Source organism: Ranitomeya imitator, chromosome 10 (assembly GCF_032444005.1).
Source record: "Ranitomeya imitator isolate aRanImi1 chromosome 10, aRanImi1.pri, whole genome shotgun sequence".
Classification (NCBI taxonomy): domain Eukaryota; kingdom Metazoa; phylum Chordata; class Amphibia; order Anura; family Dendrobatidae; genus Ranitomeya; species Ranitomeya imitator.
In genome coordinates, this window is record NC_091291.1 from 17,317,250 (window position 1) to 17,333,687 (window position 16,438).

Below are 16,438 nucleotides of genomic sequence, written 5' to 3' on the forward strand. Positions count from 1 at the left end.
GGGGTTTCTACTGTTTAGGTACATTAGGGGCTCTGCAAACGCAATGTGACGCCTGCAGACCATTCCATCTAAGTCTGCATTCCAAATGGCGCTCCTTCCCTTCTGAGCCCTCCCATGCGCCCAAACGGTGGTTCCCCCCCACATATGGGGCATCAGCGCACTCAGGACAAATTGGACAACAAATTTTGGGGTCCAATTTCTCCTGTTACCCTCGAGAAAATACAAAACTGGGGGCTAAAAAATAATTTTGGGATTTTTTTTTTATTTTCACGGCTCTGCGTTAGAAACTGTAGTGAAACACTTGGGGGCTCAAAGTTCTCACAACACATCTAGATAAGTTCCTTGGGGGGTCTAGTTTCCAATATGGGGTCACTTGTGGGGGGTTTCTACTGTTTAGGTACATTAGGGGCTCTGCAAACGCAATGTGACGCCTGCAGACCATTCCATCTAAGTCTGTATTTCAAATGGTGCTCCTTCCCTTCCGAGCCTTCCCATGCGCCCAAACGGTGGTTCCCCCCCACATATGGGGTATCAGCGCACTCAGGACAAATTGCACAACAAATTTTGGGGTCCAATTTCTCCTGTTACCCTCGGGAAAATACAAAACTGGGGGCTAAAAAATAATATTTGTGGGAAAAAATTATTGTTTTATTTTTACGGCTCTGCATTATAAACTTCTGTGAAGCTCTTGGTGGGTCAAAGTGCTCACCACACATCTAAATAAGTTCCTTAGGGGGTCTACTTTCCAAAATGGTGTCACTTGTCGGGGGTTTCAATATTTAGGCACATCAGTGGCTCTCCAAACGCAACATGGCGTCTCATCTCATTTCCTGTGAATTTTGCATTGAAAAGTCAAATGGCGCTCCTTCCCTTCCGAGCTCTCCCATGCGCCCAAACAGTGGTTTACCCCCACATATGGGGTATCAGCGTACTCAGGACAAATTGTACAACAACTTTTTGGTTCCAATTTCTTCTCTTACCATTGGGAAAATAAAAAATTGGGGGCGAAAAGATCATTTTTTTTCACAAAAATTATTTTTTATTTTTACGGTTCTGCATTATAAACTTCTGTGAAGCACTTGGTGGATCAAAGTGCTCACCACACCTCTAGATAAGTTCCTTAGGGGGTCTACTTTCCAAAATGGTGTCACTTGTGGGAGGTTTCAATGTTTAGGCACATCAGTGGCTCTCCAAACACAACATGGCGTCACATCTCAATTCCAGTCAATTTTGCATTAGAAAGTCAAATGGCGCTCCTTCGCTTCCAAGCTCTGTCATGCGCCCAAACAGTGGTTTACCTCCACTTATGGGGTATCGGCGTACTCAGGACAAATTGTACAATAAGGTTTGGGGTCCATTTTCTCCTGTAACTCTTGGCAAAATAAAACAAATTGGAGCTGAAGTAAATTTTTTGTGAAAAAAAGTTAAATGTTAATTTTTATTTAAACATTCCAAAAATTCCTGTGAAACACCTGAAGGGTTAATAAACTTCTTGAATGTGGTTTTCAGAACCTTGAGGGGTGCAGCTTTTAGAATGGTCTCACACTTGGGTATTTTCTATCATATAGACCCCTCAAAATGACTTCAAATGAGATGTGGTCCCTAAAATAAAATGTTGTTGTAAAAATGAGAAATTGCTGGTCAACTTTTAACCCTTATAACTCCCTAACAAAAAAAAATTTTGGTTCCAAAATTGTGCTGATGTAAAGTAGACATGTGGGAAATGTTACTTATTAAGTATTTTGTGTGACATATCTCTGTGATTTAATTGCATAAAAATTCAAAGTTGGAAAATTGCGAAATTTTCAAAATTTTCGCCATGTTTCCGTTTTTTTCACAAATAAACGCAGGTAATATCAAAGAAATTTTACCACTATCATGAAGTACAATATGTCACGAGAAAACAATGTCAGAATCACCGGGATCCGTTGAAGCGTTCCAGAGTTATAACGTCATAAAGGGACAGTGGTCAGAAATGTAAAAATTGGCCCGGTCCATAACGTGCAAACCACCCTTGGGGGTAAAGGGGTTAATCAATGCCAGTTGCATTTTGAATTATCTCCGCTACTTTATCCTACCGACCGAGCTAAGGTTGCTTTTATAGTATCCCATTTGGATAATGAGGCTTTGGTTGGAGCGTTTTGGCGTGGTTTGTCTTCACGGATTAAGGATGAGTTGGCGGGACAGGACACTCCCACCTCTTTGGATGATCTTATCTCCTTGGCCTGATGTTACTGTGACGCTGTAAGAATCTGGCTGCACTCGGATGTCACCCGAGTGCAGTCCTATTAGAGCATGTAGATTCAAACAGTGAAAAACGGAGAGTGGACCCACTGGACCGTGATGACGAACCCCTCTCGGACGAGCTGACCAGGTGGACCGCCCCCTATACAGGGAGAGTTAGGGGCAGGCCCGTGAGGGACTATCGCCACGGAAGCTGGAGGGTCGACTGAGATCAAATGGGAACACAGCAGGCACAAAGGGAAAGAGGGAACAGAAAGGAACTACTGAGACAAGGGAGAAGATGGGAACGCTACGGAGGCACGGAGGCTGGCAGGACAATATGGAGACACCGAGGCTGACGGGAGTAAGGAAAAGATATAGGAGCCGGGCAGGTACCGCAGAGGAAAAGGAACTCAAGGAACAAGGCAGGAACACAGGAAACAGGCAGGCACAGCAGAGGGCGGGGGAGACCCAAATCAGAGAGCTAGGAACACACAGAGACCACAGGTGACCAGAAGCACTTGTAAACACAAATGAACATCAGGCACAGAGAAGCAGCAGGAAGCAGTTTACATAGCAGCATGGGAGCTACTTCCGGGTTACAGTCCTCCAGGATGACGGAGAGGACAGGAAAGAGCGCCAACAGAGGAATCAGATGTGCGCACGCGCAGAGCTGAATGCGACGCGCGCGCACCCGGCGAGCTGCAGTGGGGAGAGGCGGCGGCAGCAACGGCATGACACTTTCATGTTGTAGCCCCTAGATCTTTAGTATTTGTTGGCCAAATCAGTGGCTTGCTGCAAGAGTAGTGAGATGGATCCATGAGGTTGGGAGTGGGATCTTTAGAGGGTGCCACCACTATAAGATTAAGGAACAGACCATGAGTAAGCCACCTGAATACAAGTGAAGCTAGCAATCACGCAAATGTGACTAGGACATCAAAAACTAGATGGCCAAGAAGAAGAAAACCGGCAAGACGAACAGCTTGGTATTACTGTTGAATTAAAGGAGTTGTCCGGTAAAAACAAGTTATCGCCTACCCACAGGATAGGTGATAACTAACGATGAGCGAACGTGCTATGATAAGGTGTTATCCATGCTCATGTGCTGAGTGTCTTCGGCGTTCTCCAATACTATGTTCGAGTCCCCACGGCTGCATGTCTCGCAACTGTTCGACAGCCACAACACATGCAAGGATTTCCTGTTTGTTAGTCAACCCCTGCATGTGTTGCAGCTAACAGCCACGAGACACGGAACCACGGGGGACTTGAAGATAACCTGCAGTGACCACCAATCGACCAAACTGCTGCACGACCAGCTCTACCCTCGCCTACTGTATTCTCACCCATCCCTTGTAGATTGTGAGCCCTCGCGGGCAGGGTCCTCTCTCCTCCTGTATCCTCACCCATCCCTTGTAGATTTTGAGCCCTCGCGGGCAGGGTCCTCACTCCTCCCGTACCAGTTGTGACTTGTATTGTTTAAGGTTATTGTACTTGTTATGTGTACCCCTCCTCACATGTAAAGCGCCATGGAGCAAATGGCGCTATAATAATAAATAATAATAATAATACTCAAGCACGCTGAAGACACTCAGCGGAACACGCTCCGATAACACCTTATCGTAGGACGCTCGCTCATCACTGGTGATAACTTATTGATTGTGGGGGTCCGACTTCTAGGACGAGGGATTTTTATCCCAGTTGGGACACTTCTTTCTCCATTATAAAATGGACCAGCAGGTCGGAGGCCCAACAGCTACTCCATTTATTCTCTAAGGAGCTGCCACCACGATGAATGGAGCGGCCATTGAGCGTGCCCATTACTGCTTCATTCTACAACAGGCATAAAAGTTCTCCACTTGGACGATCGGTGCAGGACCCAAAAGTCGGACCCCCACTGATAGCGGACAACCCCTTAAAGCCTGATAAAGCCAGCTGAGAAGACAACCAAAGGACTGATGCGATAGAGCGAGAGTCCAAAACCTAACCGGTGAGAGAGACTGTGCACAATTTTTTTCCCGTTTTTAATAATAATAATAATAATAATAATAATCTTTATTTTTTTTATATAGAGCTAACATATTCCGCAGCGCTTTACAGTTTGCACACATTAACACTTAAGACTGCACTTGTTGAGGATGGAAGAACCACCTTGTTCTTATAAAACATAAGGAGGGCATTCTTGTTTGGTTATAGGTCCAGGAAAATAATCTGTCCGAGCCTTCTGATTTTCTATAACAAAAAAACGACAAAAAGGTTCCAACAGGTCATTATGTCCGACCCTTCTGATTTTCTATTAAAAAAAAACGACAAAAAGGTTCCAACAGGTCATTATTTTTTTTTTTACTGCGCAATTAAAACTGTAAAAAACTAAACCAAAAAAATAAAAGAATTTTTTTTCACAGCACATTGAATTGTAAAATTGAAAAAATTTCAGCTTCTCCCTCCAAAAAGCAACACAAAAAAAAAAACGAGCTCACGTTCACCAAAAGTGGTTGGGGAGGAAAAAAAATATGAAAAAAAACAAAAAAAGAGGAGAAAAATCGACAGGTTCTTAAGGGGACAATATCTTGTAGAAGGCTGACATCATTTTTAAAGGCAAAAACAAAATAAGTCAGTGGTAATTATTTGTATTGGAGATTGAATGTCCCCGCGGCTAATGGACCTCGTATCTCGGAGTGACTGCCGGCCCCCGGGGTGGAGGTAATCCGCAGCAGATTGTCACCGCGGGCAGTATGGATTTTAACGATGCTCCGCAGAAGCAACGTTATTGAACCATTAAATCTGCAGAGATATTGCCAAAGTATAGACGCCCCCACCCTGCAATAATGTATGGATGAAGTCTCTGTGCTTTGGGTCTACAGAGGAGCGGATCGGTTCTCAGGACCTGGGTCCAGCGGTCAGTAATCCGCAGCCCTAAGAAACTCCAACTCTTCTGATTGGCTGGCTGGGGGGTATTTTACGGGGCTCCCTTCCACAGATTACTGACCCGAACTCTGGATCGGGGTCCTGTAAAATTTGGAGCAGATTTACAACCATTGCTTCTTACAGAAATGTATTTGTCCTTCCCTCAAGCGCTTGCAGTACTACAGGTAGAGCGCCCCCGTAAGCAGTGCCACTCTATATGCTAATTAGGTGCTCGGTGCACCCTGGGTGTGGCCAAGAGGCTCAGCACTACGTTTCGCCCACTGGTTTCGCCTGTTCCCATTGAACGCATGCGTACTCAAAGACACGCGTACGCATGCGTTCCCATAGAAAGCAATGCTTTTTTTAACGCACTCATCCGCATGCGCATATTTGATGGATGCTTGCCGCCTCAAAAATTACAAAAAGACGCATGCGTAAGCAAACTCGGGCGAACGCATACAAACGCATACGCCTACAATGTTAAAGATATGAAGATGCATGCGGATGTACGCGACGCGTCAGAAACGCTGCGGACGCAAATGTGAAACCAGCCTAAGTGGACAGACGCACACACATGATACTAGTGCACCCACAGGCGCCATTGGGGGTCTATACAAAAGGCTCCACCCCCAACACGCCGCGACATCGCCCGTGGGCCAATCCGAAGCTGCCACATCATCAGAGCAGCTGACGTCCATCCGCCAATAGGAAGACGCCACATCACGGACATGCTCAGTAAGGTGATTTCTGGTCGCCGCTGACTACCATAGGCTTGGCTGGAGAGGCAGCAGTAACCAAACATATACCCGGAGCCTGAGCAAGACCCTGGGACCGACGTCTATGCTCAGCAGCAGCCGAAACTGCACGGGAGACCGCAGAGGCAGATAAGGCTTGGGATCTATCCCGCGCAGCTTGGGATCTACCCCGTGCAGCAGGAGAATCCCAATGCCTAACACTGCGATTAACCATTTAGACACCGCCAGAGATTGCTGAAAATGGAAACGCAAAACGTTCTGTTGTTTTTTTTTAATACTCTGATACAGGCGAGTCAGCGGAAAAAGAAAAAATGGTGATGGCTCTTGGAAGAAGAAGAGAAAACCAAATTAATTGAAAAATGGCAGGTAAGGAGTTAATGATATTTTTTCTGAGTAGTTTTTAGCTGGTTCACAGTCCTGTAGAACTATAAGTCACAGCAAGAGCAGAGCAGAGCACAACCGACCAGTGACAAAAGCAAAAGCAGCAGAAAGCAGAATTAGACCACACGTGACCACACCGGAAGTAGCCACATGCGTTCCAACAGGCATCGAGGCGTGACACGCATTAGTCACGCCCCCGTGCGTAAATGACGTCTTCCAATCGGGTCCCTCCCCGGCTAGAAAAGGCGTAAGCGTGACGCCGCTCCCCTTCTTCAGCGCCTGGGAGACCCCGTTTTTCCCTTTTGCCTTCTCGGCTCTACAGAGAGAAGGTGAGTGCGGCCTGGCGCGGCCGGAAGCGCGGGTTTTCCTAGTTTTTCTGACCGGAGTGTGATTCGGGAGACGCGGCGGAGCTTATGTGGTAACCGTGAGGCGAGAGTGGAGGGGGGTTTTAGGCCGCGGCGTGAGCATGTGGTCCGGGCAGCGGCCGCCGCTTCTGTGGCTGGTATCCGGGTGCCGCATGTCCCCGCATGGGGCCTGTGTACTGGAGGCGGCAGGCTGAGCACGTGGGGCCCAGTCAGGTATCTCGGCCCCACAAGCCTCCCTCATACATTGGGGGTCTCTGCCTCTTTATCTTTGACCCCAGAGTGGCCATAATACTCCACCATCCCCCTCTGCTCCCCGCAGGCTCGGATCCTGTTCTGGGGTCACTCATGTGGCTTCTTCCACCGGCTGCAGTGGTATCGGACCCCCCCAATCTAGGGATCATTGGGGTCCTGTGATTAACGCTACTCTCTGGAGCTGTGGGGGCTTATGTTGGTCGGACCCCATTGATCACTAGAGCAAAACCTTGGGCCGCTGAACCAGCGCAGTGTGAACTCCCCCCGATCTGCCGGCATCCCAAGCCCCTCTTTATGGGTCGGCAGGGGGGCTATACGGCTGCCACCGAACCAGTGCAGTGTGAACTCCCCCCGATCTGCCGGCATCCCAAGCCCCTCTTTATGGGTCGGCAGGGGGGGCTATACGGCTGCCACCGAACCAGCGCAGTGTGAACTCCCCCCGATCTGCCGGCATCCCAAGCCCCTCTTTATGGGTCGGCAGAGGGGGCTATACGGCTGCCACCGAACCAGCGCAGTGTGAACTCCCCCCGATCTGCCGGCATCCCAAGCCCCTCTTTATGGGTCGGCAGGGGGAGGGGCTATACAGCTGCCACCGAACCAGTGCAGTGTGTACCCCCATCTGCCCTTATCCCGAGCCCCTCTTTATGGCTATGTGCACACGATGCAGATTTAGTGCAAAACTGCAACAGATTTTTCTGCAGCAGAAACACTGCAGAACTGCACTGTGATTTACAGTACAATGTAATAAGGCTATGTTCACACGTAGCGTCCTGTCCTGCGGGTTCTCCCGCAGCGGATTTGATAAATCTGCAGGGCAAACCCGCTGCGGTTATCCCTGCAGATTAATCGCGGTTTGTCCCACGGGCTCCGCTGCGGGATTTTACCCCTACTATTGATGCTGCATATGCAGCATCAATAGTAGTGTTAAAAATAATAAAATAATGATGATATACTCACCCTCTGACGTCCCAATCTCCTCAGCGCTGCAGGCGACGGTCCGGTTCCAAATATGCTGTGCGACCAGGACCTTCGTGACGTCACGGTTATGTGACTGCGACGTCACCGCAGGTCCTGGTCGCATAGCAAACCTGAGACCGGACGGCTACTTCAGAGGTGAGTATATCATTATTTTTTATTTTAATTCATTTTTTTAACACAAATATGGTTCCCGGAGCCTGGAGGAGAGTCTCCTCTCCTCCACCCCGGGTACCACCCGCACATTATCCGCTTACTTCCCGCATGGTGTGCACAGCTGCGGGTTATAAACCGCTGCGTTTCTGCACAAAGTAGTGACATGCTGCGGGTTATAAACCGCTGCGTTCCCGCGCGGTTTTTCCCGCAGCATGTGCACAGCGGTTTGCGGTTTCCATAGGGTTTACATTGTTACTGTAAACGCTATGGAAACTGCTGCGGACCCGCAGCTGCAAAATCGCAGCGGTTCCGCGGTATAAACCGCAATGTGTGAACATAGCCTTAGGCTATGTGCACACGTTGCGGTTTTTACCGCGGCAATTTTGATGCTGCGGGTCCGCAGCAGTTTCCATTGCGTTTACAGTAACCTGTAAACCCTATGGAAACCGCAAACCGCTGTGCACATGCTGCGGGAAAAACCGCGCAGAAACGCAGCGGTTTATAACCCGCAGCATGTCACTATTTTGTGCAGAAACGCAGCGGTTTATAACCCGCAGCATGTCACTACTTTGTGCAGAATCGCAGCGATTCTGCACCCATAGAAATGCATTGATGCGCTTACTTCCCGCATGAGGCTGTGCACACCATGCGGGAAGTAAGCGGATAATGTGCGGATGGTACCCGGGGTGGAGGAAAGGACTCTCCTCCAGGCCCCGGGAACCATATTTGTGGTTAAAAAAAGAATTAAAATAAAAAATAATGCTATACTCGCCTCCCAGCGCTGCACGCGGCCGTCCGGTCTCAGGTTTGCTATGCGAGCAGGGCCTGCGGTCACGTCGCAGTCACATGACCGTGACGTCACGAAGGTCCTTCTCGCACAGCATCTTTGGAACCGGAGCGCCGCCTGCAGCGCCGAGGAGATCGGGACGTCAGAGGGTGAGTATATCATCATTATTTTATTATTTTTAACATTACTATTGATGCTGCATATGCAGCATCAATAGTAGGGGTAAAATCCCGCAGCGGAGCCCGCAGGACAAAACGTGATAAATCTGCAGGGATAACCGCAGCGGGTTTGCCCTGCAGATTTATCAAATCCGCTGCGGGAAAACCCGCAGGGACCTGACGCAACGTGTGAACATGGCCTAAATCAATGTGAAAAAAAGCTATGCAGAAAAATCTGCGCAGAAACGCTGCAGATTTCAAAGTGCATGTCATTACTTTTGTGCAGTTCTGCAGCGTTTCTGCACCCTTCTATTATAGAAATCCACAGTGGTAAAATCTGCACAAAAAACGCACCTGCGGATTCTGCCAGGAGATGCAGATTTAGTGCAGAAAATTCTGCACCACATTTCCCACGTGTGCACATAGCCTAAGGGTCGGCAGGGGGCTACACAGTGGCCACCGAACCAGTGCAGTGTGAACTCCCCCTTCTGCCGGCATCCCAAGCCCCTCTTTATGTAGCGGCATGAGGGGGCTGTACAGTGGCCACCGACTCTGCCCGCTGCAGACTTCCTACCTGCTGGCATCCCCATCACCTCCTCTTATTTATAGCCCTCCCAGTGTTGTATCGGTCCATAAACAGGCCCCAGGGGTGCAGACAGGTAGGGTGCTTGCTGTTTTGGTTCGGTGGCCACTGGATCGGGGTTTTGTTAATTGTTTTGCTCTAGTGTTAAATGTATGATCACCTTGGGGGGGTCCGACTCAGAAGCCCCCACAAATAAAAGTTAAACTGGACAATACATGAATTCCAAGACTCATTATTAAAGTATGATCAATATCCTCTACTTCAATGCCACTCCATAAACAATCATCAAAACAAGGAGGAATAAAGGGGTTTTTGCAAAAATATCAAGAGTCTTCATCAGCACAATCAAACATGGATAGACATTAAAAATGTGCAAAAAAAGTAACACCAAAGGTCGGCGTAACACTCAGTACAGAATATAAATTTCACGTCCCTTAAATACAACTAAATGAACCTGTAAGGAACTACAATAGGGTTTAATTCAAGCGAGGGCATGTCCCCACACATCGGCAGTGAGCTTCAGTCCCATGTGGTATTGCTATTGATCATGTGGGCATCATCTACATCCATTTTCGATCCCCTAAAGCCCCAGTTGTCCTAATAAGCCCATCTCTTAGGCCTACCAGGTTTGGGGCAGAAATAGACATACCCTAGTACTGTGGTTCACTGCTGGACGCACCCCTGTGGGTGAATTCTTGGAGTATCTCTGAACTTTTTGCTCTCCTTTCATTCAATAGTCTATTGCACGGTTATCAGCTAAGCTTAAAAAAAAAAAAAAAAAAGACTTCCTCCACCTCCCCTGGTCCAGCACGGATTCTTCACCACTGCTCCTGGTGTCTGCAATTGACATTGTGCCGGCAGACTATAAACACGCCTGAGTCCGAGGTGGACCTGGGGAGGGCAAGCAAAGATCAGTTTTTACAGTTTTTCTACAGCTTGGAGGACGGGAGTTTTGGGTAGCTAAAACTCCTCGTGTCCTTGATCCCTTTTCTGTGTGATGCTGAGGGATATATTGGCCACATGTGAGTCATCTTAAAGGGATATGTTGAGTGATTACGTGGCTATGGCACACTCAGTGGCTGGGCGTTGTAGTTTTACAACAGCTGGAGACGCAAGTTGGTGGCTGCTAACTGATTGGGAGCGCCCCCTCTGGCAATGTCAGGAGTTGGGGGGAGTCGCTGGGTTACATTGTTGCTGTGAATATTTTTTTTTTCTTTTATATTCAGATGCCCGGAGTCACCGTGAAAGACGTGAACCAGCAGGAGTTCGTCAGAGCCCTGGCTGCTTTCCTCAAAAAGTGAGTAGTGGTGATGGTGGTGGTAGTCGCTTGTCTTGTTGTCCTCTGTGATTTTCACTTATTGATCGTCTCTTGCTAGGTCTGGTAAACTCAAGGTTCCCGATTGGGTGGACACAGTAAAGCTGGCGAAACACAAGGAGCTGGCACCGTACGATGAGAACTGGTTCTACACCCGCGCTGGTAAGACCATCCTGTGGTGGCACTAGGCGATCTTCAGGCATCAGGGGGCTATGCTCCCACCATAGCAGATGGCAGGCAGAGAGGGCATCAAGGCTCCCGCCACAGCTGACTACAGGGGAACGAGGGCATCTAGGCTCCCGGCTTGCTCCCGCCACAGCCAATTACAGGGGAATGAGGGCATCTATGCTCCCGCCCCAGCGGACTACAGGGGAATGAGGGCATCTATGCTCCCGCCACAGCCAACTACAGGGGAACGAGGGCATCTAGGCTCCCGCCACAGCCGATTACAGGGGACCGAAGGCATATAGGCTCCCGCCGCAGCCGATTACAGGGGAACGAGGGCATCTAGGCTCCCGCCACAGCCGACTACAGGGGAACGAGGGCATCTAGGCTCCCACCACAGCCGATTACAGGGGAACGAGGGCATCTAGGCTCCCGCCACAGCCAATTACAGGGGAATGAGGGCATCTATGCTCCCGCCCCAGCTGACTACAGGGGAATGAGGGCATCTATGCTCCCGCCACAGCCAACTACAGGGGAACGAGGGCATCTAGGCTCCTGCCGCAGCCGATTACAGGGGAACGAGGGCATCTAGGCTCCCACCACAGCCGATTACAGGGGAACGAGGGCATCTAGGCTCCCGCCACAGCCAATTACAGGGGAATGAGGGCATCTATGCTCCCGCCCCAGCGGACTACAGGGGAATGAGGGCATCTATGCTCCCGCCACAGCCAACTACAGGGGAACGAGGGCATCTAGGCTCCTGCCGCAGCCGACTACAGGGGAACGAGGGCATCTAGGCTCCCGCCACAGCCGACTACAGGGGAACGAGGGCATCTAGGCTCCCGCCACAGCCGACTACAGGGGAACGAGGGCATCTAGGCTCCCGCCACAGCCGACTACAGGGGAACGAGGGCATCTAGGCTCCCGCCACAGCCGACTACAGGGGAACGAGGGCATCTAGGCTCCCGCCACAGCCGACTACAGGGGAACGAGGGCATCTAGGCTCCCGCCACAGCCGACTACAGGGGAACGAGGGCATCTAGGCTCCCGCCACAGCCGACTACAGGGGAACGAGGGCATCTAGGCTCCCGCCACAGCCGACTACAGGGGAACGAGGGCATCTAGGCTCCCGCCACAGCCGACTACAGGGGAACGAGGGCATCTAGGCTCCCGCCACAGCCGACTACAGGGGAACGAGGGCATCTAGGCTCCCGCCACAGCCGACTACAGGGGAACGAGGGCATCTAGGCTCCCGCCACAGCCGACTACAAGGGAACGAGGGCATCTAGGCTCCCGCCACGTCCGACTACAGGGGAACTAGGGCATCTAGGCTACCACCACAACAGATTACGGGGGAACGAAGGCATCTAGGCTCCCGCCACAGCCGATGGCAGAGCAGAAAGGGCATATAGGTTCCTGCTATAGCCGATTACTGGGCAGAAAGGGCATCTAGGCTCCCGCCACAGCCGACTACAAGGGAACGAGGGCATCTAGGCTCCCGCCACAGCTGATTACAGGGGAACGAGGGCATCTACACTCCCGCCACAGCCGACTACAGGGGAACGAGGGCATCTAGGCTCCCGACACAGCCGACTACAAGGGAACGAGGGCATCTAGGCTCCCGCCACGTCCGACTACAGGGGAACGAGGGCATCTAGGCTCCCGCCACAAAAGATTACGGGGGAACTAAGGCATCTAGACTCCCGCCACAGCCGAATACAGGGGAACGAGGGCATCTAGGCTACTGCCACAGCTGATGGCAGAGCAGAAAGGGCATATAGGTTCCCGCCACAGCTGATTACTCTGCAGAAAGCAGGGCTGTGGAGTCGGTGTAATGGAAATTGAGGAGTCTGAGGTTTGGCTAACTCTACAGCCCTGGCAGAAAGGGCATCTAGGCTCCCGTCACAGCAGATTATGGGGCAGAAAGGGCATCTAAGATCCACACAAGGTTGAAAAAAGATCCAAGTCCATCAAGTTCAGCTTTTCTCCACCAATTGTACAATTTGTCACTAATTTAACTATAACCCACAATGTTATGACCCAACAGATTAATGGGCACAAAAGGCATCTAAAATCCCACCATAGCAGATTAAGGGGGCTACTCAGATTGGTCTTCGCCAGGGAACGATATGCGGAGTGATCTCTGCCCAGATTCCACTTGGGAATGTCACGTATACACCAAAGTGGTCAGTACTGGTACTACTGGGTGGAACTGGGAATACACACACTGTGCGCCTGGCAGCGGCAGCTTGTTGGCGTCTCTTCCTTAGTGGTCAGTCATCCTTCCCCACTATATTCATGTATACGGACTGGTCAGAAGACTGCCTCTTCAACCCCTTTACTACCTCTGACGTTAATGTACACTGCTGTTAACCAGTTAAATCCCACTGTCAATCACTGACAGTGGCATTTAACATGTGGCGACCTGAGGCGGGTCACAAATTCTGCTGGGGGTCTGCAGAAGGCCTCCCCTCCCCGTGCCTATCATTTTAATTCCTCCATGTCTGTTCATAAAAGGTTGTGATTTGTTATAGATAGCAGGGCTGGAGACCTTGTGTGTAACACAGGTGAGCAGACGATTGTAGCTTCAAGTCTCCTAAGGAGATTATTGAAGCCAGGAAAAAGTATGAGAAAGTGTTTGAAAATATAAAAAAAATTAAAATCCTCCCCTTTTTCCTCATTGAAAATTAAACCTTTAAAAAGAAAAAAAAAATACACAGTTGGTATCACTGCGTTCATGAATATACGATCTATCAAAATATAAAATTAATCCGATTGGTATATGGCGTAACGAGAAAAATTGACTCCAAAATTACGTTCTTTTGTTTTGTGATCACATCTGCCTGCAAATGCTGTCAGTCAGCCATGACAGCCCCATATTCTGAAAAATGTAGATGTTATGGGTCTTGGAAAATGGCGACAAAATTTACTTTTTTTTTTTATATATAGATTGTCATTTTGGCTCTGGATGCTTGTAGAATAGCTGGGGCCCCTGACACTTGTATAATGGAGACCCCTGATTCTTGTATAACAGGGAGCCCTGACGCTTGTATCTTTCAGCCTCCACAGTCCGGCACTTGTACCTCCGTGGCGGTGCAGGAGTAGGCTCCATGACAAAGATCTACGGTGGGCGTCAGCGCAACGGTGTGATGCCAAGTCACTTCAGTCGCGGATCAAAGAGCGTCGCCAGGAGGGTTATGCAGGCACTGGAGGGCCTGAAAATGGTGGAGAAGGACCCCAATGGGTAAGTGCAGCCACAGTCGGGGTTAAGGCTATACAGTGTGGTGTAGGCCATGCACCGGCTCCTCTGGGCTGGGATCGGTGCGGCTGGAGGGGTCCATGAGCTGTCGAGAAGGGTCGTCTGCATTAAAGCTGTCGATCGCCATTATTTTACGCCACCTTCTTATTTACATTGTTTTCCTTTCGGAGACTTTGCAGCATCATCTGTCCTGTTCTTGCCTTACAGAGGTCGCAGACTAACTCCCCAAGGACAGAGAGACTTGGACAGAATCGCTGGACAGGTGAGCCCCCCGCCGCGTCCCCTTATCCTGCAGGGTTACAACATGTATGATGGGATCGTGATCGGAGAAATACTCTCCTGATCTTCCCAGATGGGATGTGATGCTAAATATACATCTCCTGCACTAAGTGCTAGTAAGGCCGTGGGCATTAGTTTTGCCAAAATATATCTATAAGAGAAGTGATGGGTGGCTCATATCTGGGGGTCTCACCAATGGAACACTCCCAGTCATGGTGGGTTAATTTCCCCCTGATCGAATGGTGCATTCATAATATAGATGGCAGAGCAAACAGCTTTGTTGGTGTCGGCCCTTTAATCCTGCAGATTTTTGAGCGATAATAATAATCTTTATTTTTATATAGCGCTAACATATTCTGCAGCGCTTTACAGTTTTGCACACATCATCACTGTCCCCGATGGGGCTCACAATCTAGAATCCCTATCAATATGTCTTTGGAATGTGGGAGGAAACCGGAGAACCCGGAGGAAACCCACGCAAACACAGAGAACATACAAACTCTTTTGCAGATGTTGTCCTGGGTGGGATTAGAACCCAGGACTCCAGCACTGCAGTGCTGACCACTGAACCACCGTGCTGCCCCAATAAGTAGGGGTCTGGCCACCACCGTCTTTAGGTATGGGTCACCTATTCTAGTTTCTTGGGTGGGATTTCTTGACAATCCTGTTAAAATAGGATTCTTGTCGGCACAGGATGACTGTTCAAACCAAGCACAGGAGCACCATGGCGTGGCCAAACATTTATAGAGACCTTTCCATCTCCATTTTTTGGGTCTAGTCCAGGGGTGTCAAACTGCATTCATCGAGGGCCGCAAACAGGTCATGTTTTCAGGATTTCCTTGTATTGCACAGGTGATAATTTAATCATTCCAGCACCTTGTGTAATGCAAAGGAAATCTTGAAAACACTCATGGTCTGAGGCCCTCGAGGAATGCAGTTTGACACCCCTGGCCTAGAACACCAGAGCTGTCAATCAAGTATGGGGGGTGCAGGTTGTGGGATAACAATCAGGCAGAAAGTGAAGGTGTAGTTCAATGATGGGCCGCGCCGTGAGGCACCGAGTGGCGGGACTTTGCATGACTGTTCAAACGGAGTTCCTTTTTATAAAGTAGTTCTTACTACGTGGATAACTTCTTACTCCTCGCTTGGCCCCAGTAACTTAATAACGCCTATGCCCCCTCTGCAGGTGTCGGCCTTCGCATTCCTGGGGCTCCCGTGCTGTTTTTTGTTTTTGTTTTTTAAATTGGGGCCAAACATTTAGATCCAGAATGGATTGTCCAAGTAGTGCACAACCCCTTTAAGGCGGCGACTCATTGTTCTCGGCAGCACATCTTCCTATGTAAACAGGACCTGTGCTGCAGAGCACAATGGAGCAGTCTACTACTGATGGTTCTGTGCACGGCTGGTAAACACGTGACTTATGGCTGGCAGTTTCTGCGCTGTCCAGTGTGAACACGCTCTTCTTTGGCTCCTTTTCCGCCTTGTTGTTGGTAACTTTCTTCATTGGTGATGACTTTTCCATCTTTTCTGATCTCTGTATTTTCCTTCCCCCACAGGTCGCAGCGGCCAACAAGAAACATTAAGTCAGTTTGTTAAAATAAAACTTTCTGCTTCAAAACTGAAGACTATGTAAAGTTGTTTTTTTTTTTTTTTTTTTTTTTTTTGCAATTTCTGTTATGGAGGTGTCGGTGACAGGTGTTAGATCCTGGGGGACCCGGTCACTTTAGGGGTCTGTTCACACACTGACACTGTGGTCAATGACTACTGATAGAAAAAAAAAACCTTCGTTAGGCTCCTGGTTGCTATGGCAAAGTGTCGTCATGCAGTGATTTATTTCTGTGAGGTCGTGGGCTAATAGACAAACAGCCGATAACAACCAGT

General features: G+C 49.3%; 1 protein-coding gene across 1 annotated transcript; it reads left to right on the forward strand.

The window, feature by feature from the left end:
* Nucleotides 1-6,477: 6,477 nt before the first annotated feature.
* RPS19 (ribosomal protein S19) lies at nucleotides 6,478-16,180 on the forward strand. The gene is made up of 6 exons (XM_069742640.1): nucleotides 6,478-6,592; nucleotides 10,766-10,836; nucleotides 10,916-11,016; nucleotides 14,080-14,263; nucleotides 14,486-14,540; nucleotides 16,114-16,180. Exons 2-6 carry the CDS (start codon nucleotides 10,766-10,768, stop codon nucleotides 16,138-16,140), a joined length of 438 nt encoding a protein of 145 aa, XP_069598741.1. The 5' UTR covers nucleotides 6,478-6,592; the 3' UTR covers nucleotides 16,141-16,180.
* Nucleotides 16,181-16,438: the final 258 nt, after the last annotated feature.

What these genes read in the sequence shown, in the direction of transcription:
- RPS19 (XM_069742640.1), top strand. Translation starts at nt 10,766, where the DNA reads ATGCCCGGAGTCACCGTGAAAGACGTGAACCAGCAGGAGTTCGTCAGA. An exon ending in CTGGTTCTACACCCGCGCTG is followed by an intron (nt 11,017 to 14,079) that starts GTAAGACCATCC and finishes TGTATCTTTCAG; the next exon opens with CCTCCACAGTCCGGCACTTG. An exon ending in GTGGAGAAGGACCCCAATGG is followed by an intron (nt 14,264 to 14,485) that starts GTAAGTGCAGCC and finishes CTTGCCTTACAG; the next exon opens with AGGTCGCAGACTAACTCCCC.